At 42.7% G+C, this 21,393-nt stretch overlaps 2 protein-coding genes across 2 annotated transcripts in view; one reads left to right on the top strand and one right to left on the bottom strand.

Moving 5' to 3' along the window:
• The window catches only part of LOC124148429 (calbindin-32-like), a 44,549-nt gene extending 25,579 nt beyond the window's left edge, over nt 1-18,970 (bottom strand). Inside the window, exons 1-2 of the mRNA XM_046519515.2 lie at nt 18,737-18,970; nt 7,291-7,376 (exon numbers count right to left, since the gene is read on the bottom strand). Coding sequence (XP_046375471.1) covers nt 7,291-7,376; nt 18,737-18,872 — 222 coding nt within the window. The 5' untranslated portion in view covers nt 18,873-18,970. The remainder of the gene's footprint in view (nt 1-7,290; nt 7,377-18,736) is intronic.
• Nucleotides 1,273-3,011, top strand: LOC125381648. Its single transcript, XM_048398835.1, has 2 exons — nt 1,273-2,307; nt 2,405-3,011. The coding sequence occupies exons 1-2, from the start codon at nt 1,737-1,739 to the stop codon at nt 2,458-2,460; spliced, it is 627 nt and encodes a 208-aa protein (XP_048254792.1). The 5' UTR covers nt 1,273-1,736; the 3' UTR covers nt 2,461-3,011.
• Nucleotides 18,971-21,393: the final 2,423 nt, after the last annotated feature.

Genomic DNA, 21,393 nt, shown 5'->3' with positions numbered 1-21,393 from the left:
TAACATGCATTCTCGTATTGAAGCCTTTACTTCAGAACGCAATGTATGACCCTCTCTCAAGTTACTGCCCTTGCTATAACTCACTTGCTTACGTTGAGACGAGTCTTCCAGCACTGGCGTTCTTCACTTCGGATTAATCAGTTTAATAGCGAAACTCCCCGTTGGCAGATAAAATTACTACTTGTTAAAGAATGTGTGTAACACGACGGATATAACGATCAGTGAATTACTAGCAACTCTATAATCCCTAAATAGTATTTTTACTCTCTTTACGTGAAACCATGAAATATATAAGTAGGAGGTCACGAAATGAAATGTTAATACCAAGTATTACAACAAAGATAAGTGTGGACGACAAACATCCTGTGCAACAGCGTTTATGTCTGTCACACTTAACGCCAAAACACATCCTATAGTTAGTACGTGTCCCACGTTGAAGTGCCGGTGTCATTTCTGATTTTGACACGTTCAAAGAAGGTTGATTATCTCTGTTGAACATTATTTCTGTCAGTCTTGTTCAAATACTTGATTTTTTGTTTGTGTATGCACTAGCCATGTGGCGTCGGCAACGCGCGGAACGCCTACGGCTATTTGCATGCTGGAAACTGGCAGAAATCAGCGTGCAGTGGCCAATACGTTCAATGTTTCACAGTCTGTGATGAGCAGAGTATGGAACAGGTACCAACAAACCCAAATTGTTAACGACCGACCCCATTCAGTGAGTCCCAGGTCAATGGCAAGAGTACAGGGCCAACTGAACTGAAACCGGGCTCTACGAAATCAAATGGCGAATCAGATTGCTGCAAACATTCATCAGGCTAATGGAGCACGAGTCAGAGTCAGACGATGCAGCTCATCTCCATGCTCTTAGGCCACGTCTTGTGCCCCCCTCACAAATCGTCATATTTCAAACATACGCCAATGGTGTCCAGAACGTTGAAACTGGGGTCATCGTCGCTGGTCACGTGTTATTATTTCAGATTAATACACTTTGCCCTTCCTTGATAGGCGTGGTCGAGTATGACGACTTTGAAATGAACGTGAAGCCAATGTCAACCTGAGGCCCCGTGACAGATTTGGCGGTGAATCGGTTTAGGCGTGGGGTGGCTTCACTATGACTGACCGAGCCACATTACATACTGTGTAAGGAAAGGTCACTGGAAGTACTATCGGGACGCTGACACCCTTTGATGTCCCGTTTGCAAGGCGTGTGGGCCGACGTTTGTCTTTCAGGAGGACAACGTCCGTGCTCAATGGATCGTCAATATTTACATTTAGTACTAACTACTAAATGACTTTATCGCGCGTATCCAAACCATGGGCTAATTACGTCTGTAACCCAATCACCCCCCGTAACTCAATCACCCCGGGCCACCACTCGGCACCGTGCCCGGGGAATAATCCCGCGCAAGCATCATCCCGCCCTTTGTTAGTCCGTCATTCGCGAACAGCCCTTCCCCAAGTACACACGTGTGTCACTGTATCTAATCGCTTTCGCTTTGTACGTTTCCTTAGTACCCAGTCGCGACCGTTTCGCCGATTACGCTTTGAATACCATCTATTCCAACACTCGCCGTATCGCATTTACACAATCGCGACCGTTTCGCCGATTATTCTTTGAATACCACCTATTCCAGCACTCGCCGTATCGCATTTATTCCGTTCTACTCCCGAACATCACCCTCGGGACAATTTTACGCTTGTGGAATACCAACTCACCACCTCGACCTTTCGTGATGCCTCCCAAGAGAAGAGCAGCCGTCAACCACAAGCTTGTGAGGGGAGCCAAGCAGGCCAGGACAACCAGAAGACAAACCCCGGGAGTACACATTGTACAGGAGGCAACAGCTGATGGTGAGTCTGCCAATTACGGAAATATCGAAGGTGGCAACAGAATTAACGTACAATCGGCGCAGCTTGTAAATGCCGCGCAGGCTGCCAACTCGGCTACCCAGGTAAACGAGCAACTGGAAAAAATACTCCAGTTGCTGGAACATTCAGCGCCCGGCCCGGTTAGCGCAAACCAACAGGTAAGGCTTGGTTTTAGTTCTCCCGCCATTTCGCCCAACATAGGGAGAATCCCCGATGCTTACAACGAGGCCGACGGTGACGCGGCTTGGCCAGCCAATCACATCGCAGGATACGGGGATTCCCTTTCCTTCCGTGCGGACGGAATAGACGCGCACGTCAAACAAACGGTGAGGGAAAAGATCTGGCGTGGCGAGTATGTCGACCTCGGCACAATCCTACCAAACACCGAGGGAAGTCACGAGGACGGTACGATTACCATGGCGTACGACTCCTCAGGTAAGGTAATTTTTAAACCAATAAAGCAGCAACCAAAGCGCCTGTCCCTGGCAAGCTGGACTTCAGCTTTCCACATTTTCATGTGTATATATGTTAGTAGGCACTCCGAGGTCCGCACAACCCAGGGGTTGCTGTCCTACATGGAAACCATAAGAACGGCGGCACTTCGATTCGGGGGGGATGCCTGGTCAACCTACGACCAACAATTCCGACACAGAATGTCAAGGGACCCCTCACGACGCTGGGACAACATCGACGGGGAGTTGTGGCTAAAGTACATGGTAACACAGCCGGTACTACAACCAGAATCAGGCGGACGGGGCGCAATGACACGCGTACAGGGGGACATCGCCAGTCAGGTATGCTGGGATTTCAATAAATTTGGCTGTAGCAGGGTCAACTTTAAGTACACTCACAAATGCGGTAAGTGTGGCAAACATTCCCACAGCTCTAGGACCTGCTTTCGAGGGAATGGGGTCCAACCGACTCCATACAAGCCCAATCAGCCTTTTCCTAACAGAAAACCAGCCGTCAAGGCAGGTAAATTCAATGGCCCCTTCCCCCGTGGATCTCAATGAAATGGCACCCTGGTTACGCCAATATGCTAGGGTCAATTACAGAGATGCAAATTATTTATGGGTAGGTTTTAGCTCTGGCTTTAAGCTCGAGTTCCAGGGAAGCCGCACGGGTCGCCTGGCACGAAACTTACGATCAGCCACGCACCAAGACACGGCAGGCTACGTGAAACAAAAACTACAAAAGGAAGTCGACCTTGGCAGGATGGCGGGCCCCTTCAAGGACACCCCCCCCCCCCCCCCCCCTAGACAACCTCCAAGTATCCCCAATAGGCCTGGTGCCCAAGAAGCAGCCAGGATATGGTCAGCACCTGGGTAAGCATGCGGAGGAATTCCGCCTAATTCACCATCTATCCTATCCCAGGGGTAAATCTATAAATAACTTCATAGACACAGAGGCCTGCTCCGTTGTGTACGCCAGATTTGATGAAGCTACCCATATGGTTCAACAACTGGGAAAGGGAGCACTACTAGCAAAATCCGACATTCAGTCGGCCTTTAGAATCATACCAGTCCACCCATCCGATTTCGAGCTGCTAGGCATCAGATTCGAAGGTGAGTTCTATTTCGATAAATGCCTACCATTTGGCTGCTCCATATCTTGCGCCATATTTGAAACGTTTAGTACCTTCTTGCAATGGTGCATGCAATCGCATCTTCCAACGTGTCCGATCATGCATTACCTGGATGACTTCCTAACGGGGGGCACAGCAGGCACCAGCCACTGCTCAGACAACCCCAACGGATGCGTGAATACACTAGAACAGCTTGGGGTTCCTACTGCGCACGACAAGACGGTGGGCCCCACAACCAAACTGACATTCCTAGGGCTGGAAATCGACACCATTGCAATGGAGATCAGAATCCCAGAGTCCAAGATCAAGGAGGCAACAAGGGAAATCCAAGACATCCTGTCAACTGGTAACATCAAGGTCACAAAAAGGGCCCTTCAGTCCCTCATAGGCAAGCTTAACTTTATGTGCAGGGCTATACCAATGGCAAGGGCATTCAGCCGCAGGCTAACCGATCTGCTTAGCAAAGGTAAGCAACCATTTCACCACATTAGGATTACCAGCTGGGTCAAGGAAGACCTACAAATGTGGTTAACATTTCTTACGAGTTATAAAGGCATTTCAGTGTTTCAGGACCAACTATGGGTGGACAGCGATTACCTCCAGCTGTTTTCAGACGCAGCGGGTGGCGCCGGCTTTGGGGCCTACATGCAGGGCAAATGGTTTAACGGCGCATGGCCACCCCAGTGGGTGACGGATGGAACTACACGGGACTTGGCATCAATCCTTCGGATACAACCCCAGCTTCCTGACACCAAGATCATCGTATCCTCAATGCTGCACAGGCGCTACTGGCACGATGCCAGGGACCCACTAAAGATCGAGGGGATGCGGAAGAATATCAACCGTCGACTGGCCAACCGAGTCAAAGAGCTCGGCGGTACAATGGTGCCACATCCCCAGATCCTGGCATCAGACAAGACATGGTACGCCTGGGAGGGCGTCCACCCCAGTGACAAAGAACTGTGTGTGTTTACGGACAATTTATTGCATGCCCTGGCGCTTGTTATCTCCACAGGTTTGTGTTTCCTTTCAGTACATAGGCAAGCCGGGCAACAATGCTATCTCCGCGTATCGCGTGGCCGGGGGTGTGGGGTAGCACTCTGGTGCTATGTGGCGGGGTTCTTGTGGGCTACACTGCTAGTAACAAATTAACTTGCTTCCAAATTAATACTCGTGCTTAAGGCTACCTGCTTTTCAGCGGGAACCTTTCCGGGGTTACCTGCTTCTCAGTGGGAACCTTGTCTTTCCCGACTTTTCAGCCGGGGAATCGTAAAATAACATACGTTGGGGCAAACAATTGCCACGTATATGGGCCCGGCGGCGGAAGTCGTCTTGTCAAGTAGTAGCTGACAGTTGGGTCCGCGGCGTGGGAGCCGCACAATGGTTTTGCTAATGGGGCCGGGCAGTGGGATCTGCTTTGGCCGGCTACCTGGGGCCGGGCAGCGGTAGTCTGACTTAGGCCAGCAGCGTGGAGCTGCTTTTGGCAACGTGGGAGTTGTCAAGCAATGGTAGCGGTTAAATATGCTACAGGACAGCGGAAGCAGTCTCAGGCCAGCAGCGCTAGCTGCAATCGCCGTTGGCCACGCGCGTGGCCATGGCAACGGTAGCATTTTGGTATACACAATTAGCAGCTAAGTAGCCCACTAGTACCTGCACACCCTCGGCCATTTAACCCAATCTCATCTTCTGTTTTTATTATAGGCACGGGCATCCACGGCTCGGTGGCCCGTGCCTCTCCTTGGCATATCGCGGGATAATCACCTCACGCAGCATAACATCCATAGAATGAATGCCCTGACCAACAATGAGCCCAGGCCTTTACCCCATTAACCTGTCTGGGGACATGATAGGGAGACGTGTGAGTTAAGGTCATAGGCTGCCGACCACGTTGGCTGGATCAGGCGATGTAAGAGGAATGGGGCAGACACAGTGTGCCTCCTCGAGTGAATGAATATTTGACAAACCATGACGGTAGTACGCACTACTGATCCAAAAACAACTTTTGAAATTTGCCATCTTACCCCTATCGTCCTTCAAGATCGTTGGTGGTCACAACAACTACTGTCATACTTCACTACCGGTTGTAATGTGTTCCCTATTCGTACATTATCAGCATACATTCATCAGTGGAAACTAATATCTCTTACAACTTTTATCTCGGAGTATCCCCTACTTTTCTTAAGAGTATATGCATGTTACGATCGGTCATTGTGTCTCAGTGTTTTTCTACAAACATAAACTGTCAATGATCGACACAGCACAGGGCGTAACAACACAAGTCAATGTTCGAATAATCAGAAACCAGGCTTTAAGAAATCGAGCCGAACAACCAAACAAATCTCTGTTCACTTGCGCCAGGCAACTGGAGATCAAGTCACTGACGAGACGATTAGAAATCATCTGCATGCAGCTAATCTGCTCGGCGACCTTGTGTTGTACCACCGTTAACAAATCGACACATTTTAGCCAGACGCCAATGGTGTTTTGAGCGATAAAACTGGGGGAAATGTTTTGAGATGAGTCCATATTCACTTTGGATTTTCTGTATAGGTGTGGACGTACCCGGGGGCGTCCTTACGAACGTCACGCGAACGTCAACGTCAGGCGATATGACAGATTTGGGGTTGGGTCGATGATGTTATAGGGTATGACCACAATGACTACCAGAAAGCCATTGTATCATTCCACGGTGGGGACGCTCGACAGTAGTTCCGAGACAACATACTGACGCCAATAGCTGTGCCGTTTACGCAACATGCTCTTCCACGTTGCGCCTTTCAAGACGATATCGCTCGTGGCCACAGTGCAAGAATCTAAACTGAATACCTCCCCAGCAAAACATAACGAGAATGACCAGAGTCCTGACCTTCCCCAAGGGAGAGCACGTTTGGGACATGATCGGCAGACGTACCGACCGACTTCAAATGCCACCTGCTACGTTAGTTGAACTGGGCCGGCGCTGTAAGAGGAGTGGACAAGACTCCCTCAAATAGTTTTTGGGAGGTGGATGTACGCCGTATAAATGAATGTTTCACCAATCGTAGGGGCATGACCCATTATTGATCAAGTCATCTCAAACGTTCAAATTTTTAACTACACACCCTTGTCGTCTTCCTTGGATGTCTGTCCCACTACAATACACCGCCAGCATGGTCTGTTGATTGTCATATTACACCTGGTCCTTCTTTTTTCTTATCTACCAATTACGTCATTCGATTTTGTTTTGTATTTCTGTAATCATCTGTTATTTTGGAATATCCCCTACTTCTAGGGGAGAGTATAGGTTCCCAAATACTAATGGATGAGTTCTAAAACCATTCACACTTTGAACATGCAGTGTATTTATATGCTGTCTTATATTGGTCTATATATCTAATGATAATTATATATTGCACTCTTCAGTAAACATGAATCTGTAACAAAACGGAAACAGTATGTTGTACACACGGCATGTTCCAATGGACCACTGATGGCGACACGGATGCGTCAACAATATAACACAGGAATAGGCAACAAAGCATTAAACAGAGTTGATACGAGTCTTAAGTTTATTATCAAGGCCTGAGATTTGGGTGAGTGAGTATTGTTTTACGCCGCTTTTAGCAATATTCCAACAATATCACGGCGGGGGACACTAGAAAAGGGCTTCACACATTGTACCCATGTGGGGAATCGAACCCGGGTCTTCGGCGTGACGAGCGAACGCAAACCACTGGGCTACCCCACTGCCCTAAGATGTTGGTATTGAGGGAGTGTGTGTGTGTTTGTGACAATGGCGTAACATCGATAAAAAACCCGGGTATGCTTATTTGTTGGTAGACTACCCGACTCACCTCTGGGCCTACATCCTGGACGTTGACGCTGGTCACGAGCTCGTACAGGAACTGATCCAGCTCCGTGCCCTCGATATAGCCGTTCCCTGCATGGACATTGAGATACATTCTACAATGCAGCCTGCAGAGTTGTAATCATATACATGTAACACCAAGAAGGGATTCATTCACATACCCTCAGAGTCATAGATGGAGGGAGAAAGAAGAATGTTTGTCTTACATTCTACACACATTACATAAATCTATCCAAGTATCAGCTCGTGTAAAAGACACCCAAATGAAACATGCATTTAAACTCAAACAAGGGTTTACAAATATCGTAGCCGATATTTCTATGAAGAGCGAACATATCTGAGTTTATGTGTGTCACAAATCAAAAGCAGAACTAAGGATATACATCACACGTTATTACAAACGAAAAAAGAAAAAAATACTTTAGGTTGATTACATTTATTACAGTCAGCAATATTTCACATCAGGTTAAATGGCATTATATACTCACACGCAAAAGAAACGCAAGTCAAGTATGCAGTATATATGTTATTTATTTTCAACAGTAAAGACAAGAAATACTAATAGGGCAATATTGACAAACATTTGACTGAACACAGTTTAATGGATTCAAAGGCAGATGACATAATTGTTTTTTTCAAATGTTAAGGGCTTACACAGTTTCGGGTCAATACCCAAAATGTCAGTCAATACCTGATGTGACCACCATTAGCGTTGACCACTGCCCCACATCTCCTGTACAAGTGTTCGATGGGGTTCAGATCAGGGCTGAGGGCTGGCCACGGTAAAACACGGATGTTGTGTCGTTGCAGAAAGGCCATGGTAGCTCTGGCAACATGGGGACGAGCGTTGTCCTGCTGGATAATGTGTTGTTGATGTTGTGCAAAAAATGGAACAACGTGGGGTCTGATCACTTGGTCGATATACCGCTGAGCAGTGACATCGTGTCCCCGACCTTCAGAAAGCACATGGTTCCAAGTCTCGCATTAAGTCCAATCCCTGCCCATATCATGACGCTAGGTCCACCCCATGGATCCCTTTCCACAACGTTTCTGTCAGCGAAACGATCACCTCGACGCCGCCAAATTCTGACTCTTCCGTCTGCATGGGAGACACAAAAGCGACTTTCATCAGAGAAGATGACACGCCTCCACTCACGATGACGCCAATTGCGATGACAATGTGCCCACTGAAGTCGTGGTTGTCGATGCCGTGGTTGGAGAACAGGACGACGTGCTGGTCGGCGACATCTGAGGTTGTTGGAACGGAGACGTCGGATCACAGTGTCCCGGCTAATGTGTCGATTACGTGTTCCTATGGTCTGTCGAGCACTTTCACTTGCAGTTAGGAACGGATGTCGCTGGTGTTGACGGGTAATCTGCCGATTTTATCGAGGTGTGGTGACCCTAGGACGACCGCTCCGAGGAAGGTCACCTGTGGTATGTGTAGCATTGTATCGATGCAGGAGACGGTAAATTGTGGCTATGTAAACGTTGAAATGACGGGCAACATCTTGGACAGACTATCCAGCTTCCAAACGTCCGATAGCCTGGTTTCTCTGAATTTAAGTTAGGCGTGGCATTGTTGACCAAGGAGTGGTAGGTCCAAGAATCGGCCACAGTTTTATACCCACTACAGTTCGTGACTGTTCGTGCATTTTCGATTTCGCAAGAAATGGGTGCATGATACCCACATAGTCATTGAAATGGTGCGTTTTGGCGATTCGTTTTTTATGTTGCGTTTTTACTCGGGGCTTCCAAAATGCAACCAAAAATATTGATAACACCATCAGGCTTCACTACATGATAAAACTCGTATCAATTTATGGTTCCGTGTTTGTTACCTATTTGCTTAAAACCACTTGCGTTTTTTTTGCGTGTGAGTATATTACAAAAGATAATAGTGTTGAGAGTTCTTTGTTTTTGCACAGAAAAGCAGTATAGTCAATTCTGTCATAGCATTCAAATGTCCTTTTTTCACATGTTCAGGTGTCCAATTTAAAGGTCCGTGATGAATGTCCGAGTTAGGGTCCGCAAGTAGGAGCAATCACATTAAGGCAAAAGCCTCTCTCCTGGCCAGGTCTCACGACAGTGAAAGATCAACTGTCTCTGAAATCTGCTACGACATGGCTTTATATAATAGAGTCAGTGACAAAACGCATGCTTTTCACATTTCAAAATTGTGTGTTTTGGCAACCCGTTCCAGTATTAAGGATGACATCTACCCCTACCAAAATAATCCCAAAAGATATGCTAAAAGAGCACATGATGTGACAATGTGTACCAAGAACGTCAAAAGAATTATCTGTACTGCAAGCACACCATCTATCAGGATTGTACTGATATTATTGTAACAGTGCTAAAATTGCTATATTTTATTCAACTTTTTGTCAAATTCGCCTTCAATTCATAAGTTGTCGGTTAACCATTTAAGACCTGTCGGTACATACTAGCGATAAGAAATTGTATAACAACATCTGGCACTTCAGATTTACGCCGCTTGAAACAGGTCGGTGGGCGAAACTTTAATTACATGTTGAATAACAACTGGTAGTGGTCAGCGCGTTCGGCACTTACCAGTGTACCGTTATCAGCTATTTAGCGGCAACTGACCAAACTAGAAAATTGAAAACGCGAAACCAAACAGGAGCTGAATGGTTCTATCGGCATTTATAATCTTCTATTACTCAACTTTCCAAACTGACCGTCTGCTTTGGCTATTAACAGACCAAACCCATCATACAAAATTGTATAACATGTCCAGTCTTTATTAGTCCAAAGTCTCAAATTTCAAACTTGACATGCACGTGTAGACTTGCCTTCAGATTAACAAAGGAGGTCTCAGGTATAAATATAGGGGGAAATCGACTGTTAGTCATTCCTGCTTTGCCTGAGAACCTCTCTCTGTTTGTCTTTGAAGGTAAGTCACTTTTACTTGTTACTTTGGCATTTAGGTTGAACTTTGCTTAAAATTGTCTTTTAAAATTGTCTTTAATTTTGTATGAATATCTTGCTTGAACAATGAATTTATACTCTATGTATTCGAAATGCCGTGCGAATCTAAGCTGCATATTATTCAAGTTTTACTGACACAAATTAACTACAGTAACTTATATGCGTGCGTCGCATGTAGAAATATAACTATTCCACGATCAGCGTTCATATCCCACATGTTTATTTATCGGGTTAAAACTACTAGGCAAATACATTTGTAATTATTAATCACAGGTGTCGTGGATGCTTCATAATTATCATGTTTTAATGTGGATAGCGTGCATTATAATAATGTATGAATTATTTGTCCATGTATCGGTAGGACCACTATTCATATGTGTGTCGTGTTATTTACCTTATTGTATGCTGTATCGTAAGTAGAGTGGTTTTATAATGCAACAACGTTAAATGCGTCAATATGCATTAACATGATCCAGTTACTCGATATAATTTACGTTATGTATATTTGTTTGCGTTCTTATGCCTGATAAATACGGTTCAAGAATATAACTTATATCCGATGTTCATGCATCAAATATATTCTTTATATACAAAACCAGTACAGTGCAAGTACAGCAAAGTATATTATTCTTATCTGTAGCCCAAAAATATATTTCTTATTAGGTAACTACTTTGTGATGGCATAGCACTAGACCACAATACACGAACGTAACTTTTGTTCTAGATAAATGCACGCAATTTAAGCAATGCCTGATAAATTTATGTTTTCCAATTTATGCATATTATTTCCATTCGGTAAGATGAATGGACGCTGTATAGAATATCTCAGATACTATACTTTTAGCATAATTTGGACGCTACAGATAACGTAGTAGTTTTATGTTGTAGAATAGTTATAATGAAACAGGATTCCCTATAGCAGTGTTTATATCCATTTCTAAATTACAGTTCACAAGCAATTTCTCTGTTTGGCGAAATCTCCAATAAGGTTCATAAACATTCACAATAGAATATACGTTCACTAATAATCAGTTTTAATTCATATATATTTCAAGTTTCAAATACGGTATTCATTCATGTGTGATTTGTATAAGCTCGGCCCGCATAGCGCGGCATGCACAGGCGGCACCGCTCATTGTTATATAACGGCACACTCACCAGCGCTCGGCAGTGACGTCACGTACCGTATTTAACCATTTTGCGCATAGCTGTTATCTGAGTTTAGTATAGTGTATTCAGTCATTGAATGCAGGTTCCAGTATTATTTACCGTATTAAATCTTGTATTCGCTATTATCTCTGAAGTGTACACCTGAATCAGCTATAGTTCATGACGTCACATGTACCGTATTTAATGTAAAATAAGTTATCAGACATGTCTTTGTTCAAGAAAGGTGTTGTAATAATCTTTCATATGAATGCTTTTTGTAAACATTGTTCAGATGTTATTTATGAGCACCTTAAATATATATATCAAACATTATGAGTAATTATCAATGAGTAATTTAATTTGAATTGATTATAATGTCTGCCTTATATCAAATGTTCACTGCTATGATATAAATGAATATCCAATGAGTTGAGCTTACACTTTACACATTGTTATTATTTTACAAATGGTATTTTAATTATAAATGTGTTACGTAATCTTATGCAATGTTATATTAGGCTGTAACTTGAATAGGTACTCAGACGTCTCTGAAGTTAATGCATTGTTCTCAAAGTGAGATCACATAACAAGCAATTGTTTATTAACTCATGCCTATTATATAACAAAGAATATCTTAACAGTTTTTGTATCACTGCTTAATTATTTGTCTGATTATGTCTTTGTGTTTGATGATGAAGGAGATTGTCTGACTATGTCTATCATGTTAATGCATATTGACGCATTTAACGTTGTTGCATTATAAAACCACTCTACTTACGATACAGAATACAATAAGGTAAATAACACGACACACATATGAATAGTGGTCCTACCGATACATGGACAAATAATTCATACATTATTATAATGCACGCTATCCACATTAAAACATGATAATTATGAAGCATCCACGACACCTGTGATTAATAATTACAAATGTATTTGCCTAGTAGTTTTAACCCGATAAATAAACATGTGGGATATGAACGCTGATCGTGGAATAGTTATATTTCTACATGCGACGCACGCATATAAGTTACTGTAGTTAATTTGTGTCAGTAAAACTTGAATAATATGCAGCTTAGATTCGCACGGCATTTCGAATACATAGAGTATAAATTCATTGTTCAAGCAAGATATCCATACAAAATTAAAGACAATTTTAAAAGACAATTTTAAGCAAAGTTCAACCTAAATGCCAAAGTAACAAGTAAAAGTGACTTACCTTCAAAGACAAACAGAGAGAGGTTCTCAGGCAAAGCAGGAATGACTAACACGTGCATGTCAAGTTTGAAAATTGAGACTTTGGACTAATAAAGACTGGACATGTTATACAATTTTGTATGATGGGTTTGGTCTGTTAATAGCCAAAGCAGACGGTCAGTTTGGAAAGTTGAGTAATAGAAGATTATAAATGCCGATAGAACCATTCAGCTCCTGTTTGGTTTCGCGTTTTCAATTTTCTAGTTTGGTCAGTTGCCGCTAAATAGCTGATAACGGTACACTGGTAAGTGCCGAACGCGCTGACCACTACCAGTTGTTATTCAACATGTAATTAAAGTTTCGCCCACCGACCTGTTTCAAGCGGCGTAAATCTGAAGTGCCAGATGTTGTTATACAACTTCTTATCGCTAGTATGTACCGACAGGTCTTAAATGGTTAACCGACAACTTATGAATTGAAGGCGAATTTGGCAAAAAGTTGAATAAAATATAGCAATTTTAGCACTGTTACAATATCCCTGTGCGTCGTGGAGCTTTTGACCTCAAAAGCTTGAAGTAACATCAGGTAAAATAATGGTAGTTAAAGTCTAAGTGTACAAACATAAGATATGATCACATCTAAGAACATGACAACAACGATACGTACTGTTCAGAATGCCCAAATCTAATATGTACATTCAATAAGTATAGAAATACACATTGCAACAACTAAAATTGAGGTAGAAGTGATGTCGGGTCCACTACCTTATAATATCCATTATGAACTAGAAGGACATAGGCAGTGAATGGCTGTTTAAAGAGTCGCTGCAGCTTTTGAGCTGTAAAGAATGATATCTGGATGGTTGAGGGAACGGTAAGGGATGTGCTAGTAAGTTTATTTGTTACTATAAAGTCTGTCCAATCAACTGACAGAGTGGGGAAAATGTATCCCGAAACACAAAGGTTGTCTACTGTATATGGGGCCTGGATGTCCCAGTAGGCACGGCATAGAGTCAAAGACAAAATAGGGACAGTGACACATTCAGGACCTGTAGTAAGTTCTAAAACAAGGCCATTTTGAAGTCCTGAACGGCGCTGAAAGACTAGTATAAGCAAGATGGATTCAATTAAAAGTGTGATAAAACCGAGAAGGATTGAGACATGGTAGTCAGCAAGATCTGTGATGACAAAGTCCGTGGGTGGAGTACTAGCAGTGGCATGATCATTATAATTAAGAGCTGGTGGTTGCACTGCTTTGGTGGGGACAACGCGAGTGACTAACATGAGTGCTGCTGATAGAGTTCGAATTTTGAAAAACATCCAAACAACCAAAATTATATACACACCTGATGCAATTGAGGCGCTTAAGGCTAGAATAGCATTCGTATCAAGCCAGGAACTTGGAGGAAGACTGATTTGAGCATCAAGCAGTGGCTCAGCAATTGTTTGAAAGATTGTTTGATCCTTTTTAGCACTCTCTGCAACACGTCTTAAACTGAGGTGGGCTTGATTGTCGTTAGCCAAAACATTGGAAATGGCATGGGAAAATATATTAAATTTTGGAATTGTGAAATTAATTGATTTTCTAAAATTGGTATCCCCAGCTATACTGGAGAGGGCAGAGTCATCAAAGAAATGTTGTAGTAAGGCTAGATTGACAGGATGGAGATGGGTGATGTGAGAGGTGGAATTTCTACAAGAACTGAAGGAGGCTGGGTAAAATATATCTTCAGTTGAGAGAGAGCAATAGCAGGGAGTTGCATGAAGGTGTGTTGATCCCGTGGCTAATTCCCCGAAAGCATTCTAGGTTTTGATCAGTTTTAGTGTAAAAACTAACTCTGTTTCAGTATTTAAAGCATCAAACATCCATTCAGGCTCTGAATACCCCGTGCAGAAACAATAGCTGTTTCAGGTCGATAGCAAGACATTGGCCATTGCAATATGTTACCATTCACAGTTAGGTAACGGATATATGACACATTTGTATTGATCATCGTCAACACTAGTAACGATGGTAACTAAAGAATGATAATATAATGATGGTGGATGCATGACATTGACATTTATTCTCGTATTAATCAAAACAGACCCTGGCCCTGAATACCCCGTCCAGAAACAATGACTATAACAGGCCTCCGACACTGGACAGACTGCATGATCCTGAATACCCCGTGCAGAAACAATGACTATAACAGGCCTCCGACACTGGACAGACTGCATGATCCTGAATACCCTGTGCAGAAACAATGACTATAACAGGCCTCCGACACTGGACAGACTGCATGATCCCGAATACCCCGTGCAGAAACAATGACTATAACAGGCCTCCGACACTGGACAGACTGCATGATCCTGAATGGCCCGTGAAGAAACAATGACTGTAACAGGCCTCCGACACTGGGCAGACTGCATGATCCTGAATACCCCGTGCAGAAACAATGACTATAACAGGCCTCCGACACTGGACAGACTGCATGATCCTGAATGGCCCGTGAAGAAACAATGACTGTAACATGCCTCCGACACTGGACAGACTGCATGATCCTGAATACCCCGTGCAGACACAATGAATATGACATACCGATACCAACACAGACAGCACGACCCTGAATACCCCGTGCAGACACGATGATGGGAACATAATTTATTATTTTTAATTGTGATGTTATTTTATTATCCTCGATCTGGTCATATTGTTGTTACGGGTGGCTTTCTGCGCATACAGATATGTACCACGTTATCATATACTGAACCGCAAAAGAAACGTCACCATGGATAGATATATAAGACACCTTATTTGTCCAAACACTGTAAACGTACTTTGAGACATATTAAAAAAGGTGAAACTGATCATCAAGGTTGAAATTAAAGTGTCAAATATTCTTAAAGTGAAACACAACACTAGTCTCTGAGAAAATGGCATCACAAATCAGTATCCAGTATGTCCGCCATGTGCATTGATGACTGCCGTGCAACGTCGATACATGGAATGGATGAGGCGGTTGATGAAGGCCATAGGCACTTGAGCCCACACTCTGAGGAACGCCTGACGCAATTCAGCTGCAGTTGTCGACCTTGGTCGGACGTCATTCAGCTGCTGTAACACCATTACCTCTCCCTGGACCGATGTTCTGGAAGACCACAGGGCCGACCCCCTGTGCAAGAACAATTGCACCCCACACCATAATGATCGGACCATCCCACGAGAGTCTCTCTCTCTCTGTGTTCCATCTGCTGTTGAGATACAGTAACGGCTTTCGTCTGAAAAGAGGACTCTTCTCCACTGCTGGTGGCGCCCATGCTGGTGCTGTGTTGCCCACTGAAGACGGTTCCGGCGATGACGTGATGTCAGAATGGGTCCTCGGTGTGGCCTGTGACAGTGGAGATGTCTGCTCAATCGTCCGCACTAATGTGTCGCTGGTGTGTCGCATGGTCTGTCGAGCAGTTTCCGCATCAGTAACAAAGTGATCTTGAAGATGCTGTCGCACAATCTGACGATCATGACGCCGGGTGGTGACCCTTGGTCTTCCACTACGTGGTCGTTCATCTGTAGTGTTGGTGGTATGGTATCGTTGCTGGAGCCTGTATATGGTCCTTACGTGGACTTGAAATGCAATGACTACTTGTCGGTCGGTTTGTCCAGCTTGCAATCGTCCAAGGGGTTGGTGTCTTGTCAATCTTGGCATGTGGTAGGAATTCAATAACGAATTAATGTTATCCGATCTGGTTGGATTTTTATAGGGCAAGAAATTGGGAAACGCATGTGCATTCAATTTGTACGGAACTCACGTGCATCGGGTTACCATGGCCGTTGACGTGATGCGTTTGGGCGATCGGTTTTATTGTAGTCTGCTTTGTTTTTTATCATCAAATTCATTTTCATTTTCACAAGGTAATATTAAATTTTAGAAACTTTGACAAAAATTACCCAGATATTTAAATGACAACTTTTCATGCAATGTTACTTGGGGTGACGTTTGTTTTGCGGTTCAGTATATAAGTCGATGCCTTCGATCTCACCATCAACCATTTCATTATTGGACTCTTTCGTGTTCATTCTAAGCTGACCCCTTCCCTACAGGAAGTGATAGTACTTCCGACACTGAATCCTTCTCTCAGGAGAATGTGTATTACAACACATGTAATATGTTTCCTGAACATGTACCGCTGCTTGATAATTTATATGGCGCACACACACACACACACACACACACACACATATATATATATATATATATATATATATATATATATATATATATATATATGCATACGTACACACACACACACACACACACACACACACACACACACACACACACACACACATAGATTCATACATGTGTTGGGCTTCGATTTAAAGTTTTCGTTTGGGCATCCTAAATTTCAAATTCTAGTAAATGCTCCACATACTTTTTAAAGGCGACATTAAACTTGAAACAATAATCGACATTCCAACCCCCTTCTCCTTTAAATAACTTTACTTTAGGACATCTTGTAACCACCTGCCAATAGAAATTAGAAGATGGAAATAGAACTCCGTTGCATGACTGTGTATTGCAAATTGTGTGATAGTTATGACATTGGAGATGAATTTCACAAAATTTTCAATGAACAAAGGAAAATGTACATTCCAAAACACTATTCAAAAAGACCAAATGTGTTACAACTCCAGCCAGCAATTATTTAACTGCCATAGATATATGTCCAAAAGAAATATATAAATTTATTAACATTACAGTAAAAATTGTGAAAACTCCCGGTTAACCTCTGTCCGTCGCCATGGACTGTTTGTACCTCATATGCCGATGCTCTCGGCCAGAGAAAAATAAAGTTCTGATGTGTTCTGAGGTAAACCCAGTGCCGCGCAAGCGCAATATTATTGCACAATATTCACTTTTCAGATCTTATGAAAAAGTGCGTCAGAAAAATAACTCGGCATCATGACACCTCTTTGGGCCATGCATGAACATGTCATTGCTTCATTGGTCATTATACTTTGTTAAGCTTTAAATTAGTTAAACGAGTGTTTATTGAAAATTGTGTACTAAACATACACGTACTTATATAAACGCAACATATATAGATAGAATATATACACATTATATACATGTATATATAACATATACATATGACGTCACACGCAGAGTAGTGACGTAATACTTTGAGCACTTCGGCATGCATTGATCATATACACGGCGTTCTATATTGTCAGCGTTGTCCTTGTAGTAGTTTAGCGTCCTCTTTGTGCACTGGCGTTCTTTAGTACACATCGTTCTTTCTTTACATATGACGTCTTTTGTTTGCGAGTTGTTCATTCGTATTGTTTTGTATTTTGAGTTCATTATTCGTATGCAAACATACCCCTCCGTACTACTGCTCTTGTTGCAGATTCATTTACATACCTATATCCGTTGTTATCAAGTAAACTAGACTACAACAGCTGTCGCTATTGATTATTCCATTCAAGTGTTATTATGTCAGTAATTACTTGTTCCAGTTATCATCGCATTGATTAAACTTGGCATTAGTTCCACAAGACGTCATTTTACCGCCATAAAAACAGTGTTTACTATATTGGAGACATTTTCAACAGCCGTGATGCTGTGATGTTGGATGTCGACCTTCTTAAGCTTGTCAAGTCAAGTCGGAACAAGTATTGGCCACAAACTAGCAGTCCAGTCCGTCCACCATTATGCAGATGACAATGTCTGCTGATGCAGGCTAATGATTTTCAAGCTAAATCGAAAAAAATCAATGAAGGCACAAAGCCCAGTAGACCACAGTATAGCCTTTACGAGTCAGTGGTCGTATGTTACTTCCATCAACCAGGTAGCGTCGTCCAATATACGTGAATATATATATTGATTATCAAGCGAGGACTTCTGTTACTGTGTCATCTGGTATGTTATGTGTATATATGTGCACACTATCTCCACACCTATATGGTGACCCCAGCTCATAAACTATATACAGAAAATATACTGCAACTTTTTGTTATTACTGAGGAAAGTATCGGTTGAGATTTCATAGTAACATGTAACTTGGCTTATGATGGATCATCAAAGTATAGGAGCTTGTCAACACATGACGAGCTTCAGTGAAACTTGCAATTGCAGGAACACTTACCGTCATTATCGTAATGGTTCCATACATCCATAAACTGAGTTGCCGATATTTGTTTCAGATCTCTTGTTTTTAAATCCCTGAACTGACGTAGGAAGTTTGCTGCAGGTTTGGCAGCATGTGGCTGTTTGTGCGCCATCGTCTCTGTGGGTATCAGCGTCGATCTCAGCAACTCCAACCTAACCACTCAGCACAGGCAGGGCGATACCTGGGATGAGCATGCGCACACGAGGCGATCGATAGGAAGCAAATAACGTAACAGGTGTTCTCCTCCATTTGTGTCTAATCATACTGAAGAAACTAATACTGGGCGCACTTCCATTTCCAATCGTCCCTAGGAAGCTCTCCGTGTATAAAGAGTCGTCATCAATAGTGAGAATAAACAGAGGTCATTCATAGATTAAGTGTTGGACATGTTGAGATATTCGGTCAAACAGTAGCTCGAGGGTGCTTCTGATCGGCACGCGTTTATTGACTATTGCAATTATGATTATGAAACAGTAGTCGGTGTGTCGATAGCAGTATCAGACCCGGGATGATAAAACGCCGCCCTAGCCTAATCGATCTGTGTCGTTGTCGGGTCCAGGTAAACGCCGGCTGCTCTTCGGGGATATTGTCCTAATTCAATCGACCTGTCCTACATGTTTTGTTGCGGTCCCGGTGAGCAACATGTAGCGCTAGGACGCATCACGTGTATAATAATGGAATTGATTGTTATGAAGCATGAAAATACCATGGACATATACACAAGACACAATGTGGGCTTCCATGGGAATAGAACCAGCAATGTCAGTAACAACTCCGGCAGGGAATTTGCATTCCGTCATTTTTTCTCTTATCCTCGCCCATCTACATGAGCGAAGTCAGACTGCTATTGGCGTCCAATCTGCTATTCCCCATGCCCACAGAGTGCTTCCATTACAATAACATTTACCAACTCAGGTAAGTGAGTGTTAATTTGTCAACTGAAGATAACTGACGATCTTTTTCGGTATATACTGAACACCAAAAGAGACGCGAATCATGTGTATAATTACTGTGCTATGTCAGAGAAAAGAACTCGCCTTCATCAGTTTACATGGTTCAAAGCCCACTGACGTTTCTTCTGAAGATGACGTTGAGTCAACTCTGGATCTCATGCTGGTCCCCTGCATCACAAACAGCTTCTTCTGTCAAACCACGCCTCACGGTGTTAGGGTTGATAGGCTTTACATGGATTCCAATGGTGTTTCGCGCAGTTTCAAAGGCCGAAAGGCGGCGTTATTAGTGGTCACTATTATTCATATGCCGGTCTTCACATGCTTTCTCTTGGTTCTATATTCACATAAACATTTTATGTTTTCGCGTTTCTTTTGGTGTTCAGTATATATTGTCAGCATGTACAACCCATTGTAATCTGTTACCGAAATACCGCGTAGTACTGCATGCTAGATTATTCTATTTAGGCACAAATTAATCTGCTGTGTGAATGTGTATGAAATGAACTCGAACTGAGATATGCAGTGTTGTGAAGATGTGTATAGGATTCCCCTAATGCTGAGTCTATACCTTATATATTGAGCGCGCAAGTCCGTCATGTACAATCGGTTGTAATGAAGTTACTGTATGTTTTCGTGTTAACATACATGTAACATGACGATTTTAACATCTTTCAAATTTAAACAAACTTCCTTTCTTCAATCGATGTGTTAATCTACATACACTCACTGACATATAAACACTGGCATAAGGAGGTGTTTGTTCAGTCGCTAAGGCTCTGAAGAGAAGTGTTTCAGAGTGATCGGTGTCTGGCATTGATGAAACCAAGTGCTCTGATATTGTTCCCGCCGTTCGATAGTCCGATGTGTGAGACTGATAGTGAATACGCGTTAAATACAACAAGTTCTTCCTAATTGTCTAGCTGAAAAGAGTTTCACTGGTCAGGTCACCACGCACCCTGACAAAGAGGGCTACTTTTAAAGCTACTTCTGCCGCTGCTCGAACAAATACCTACTCGTAAACCTATGTGATCATACGACCTAGAATTCATTTTTAGGTCTGAATATTTCGTTTGGCTATAGGTTTATTGCAGTTGGGCTACTTTGGTATTTATTTCCAACTTAACCTCGTGTTGTAATTTACATTGTTGCCAAATGTACATGTAATGTCAAGTAAACAAGCCCAATCTACATAACATAGCTGTATTATGAAATAACTGCGTCACCTTAGGGACAGGTACAGCCATAGACTTAGTGAACTCTTTCTTTCTACCGTCAATCTAATGTTTACACTTCATGAGAAAAAAGAAACAAGGATAGGAAATAGGAATATAGAATCAAGAAAACAAGATTGAATTTCATGTTTTTATCACATATGAGATTCAAAAAGCTTATAATATTCACAGTTTATCTCCATTTTTGAAAGTACACACCTGTGAGAGTCTGTCTTATCGACAATAAAATAACATCGGGATTTTTTTATTGATCACATTTGATCACATTTGATCACGTTAACAGTTAACATTAACACTATATGCCCACTAGCTAGCTCCATCATTTCATATACCATCAACATATTGTAACATTTTCGAGTCAATTTACTTCCTGGCATATTCAAAACCAATACATTATGCCGGTTATACATTGCTATATACTAACGTATGCATCCACATTCACCTTACA

The sequence above is a fragment of the Haliotis rufescens genome, unplaced genomic scaffold (assembly GCF_023055435.1).
Source record: "Haliotis rufescens isolate VD_foot unplaced genomic scaffold, xgHalRufe1.0.p SCAF_19, whole genome shotgun sequence".
Taxonomy (NCBI): domain Eukaryota; kingdom Metazoa; phylum Mollusca; class Gastropoda; order Lepetellida; family Haliotidae; genus Haliotis; species Haliotis rufescens.
The sequence above is the reverse complement of the archived record's forward strand: the minus strand, read 5'-3'. Positions and strand labels throughout refer to the sequence as shown.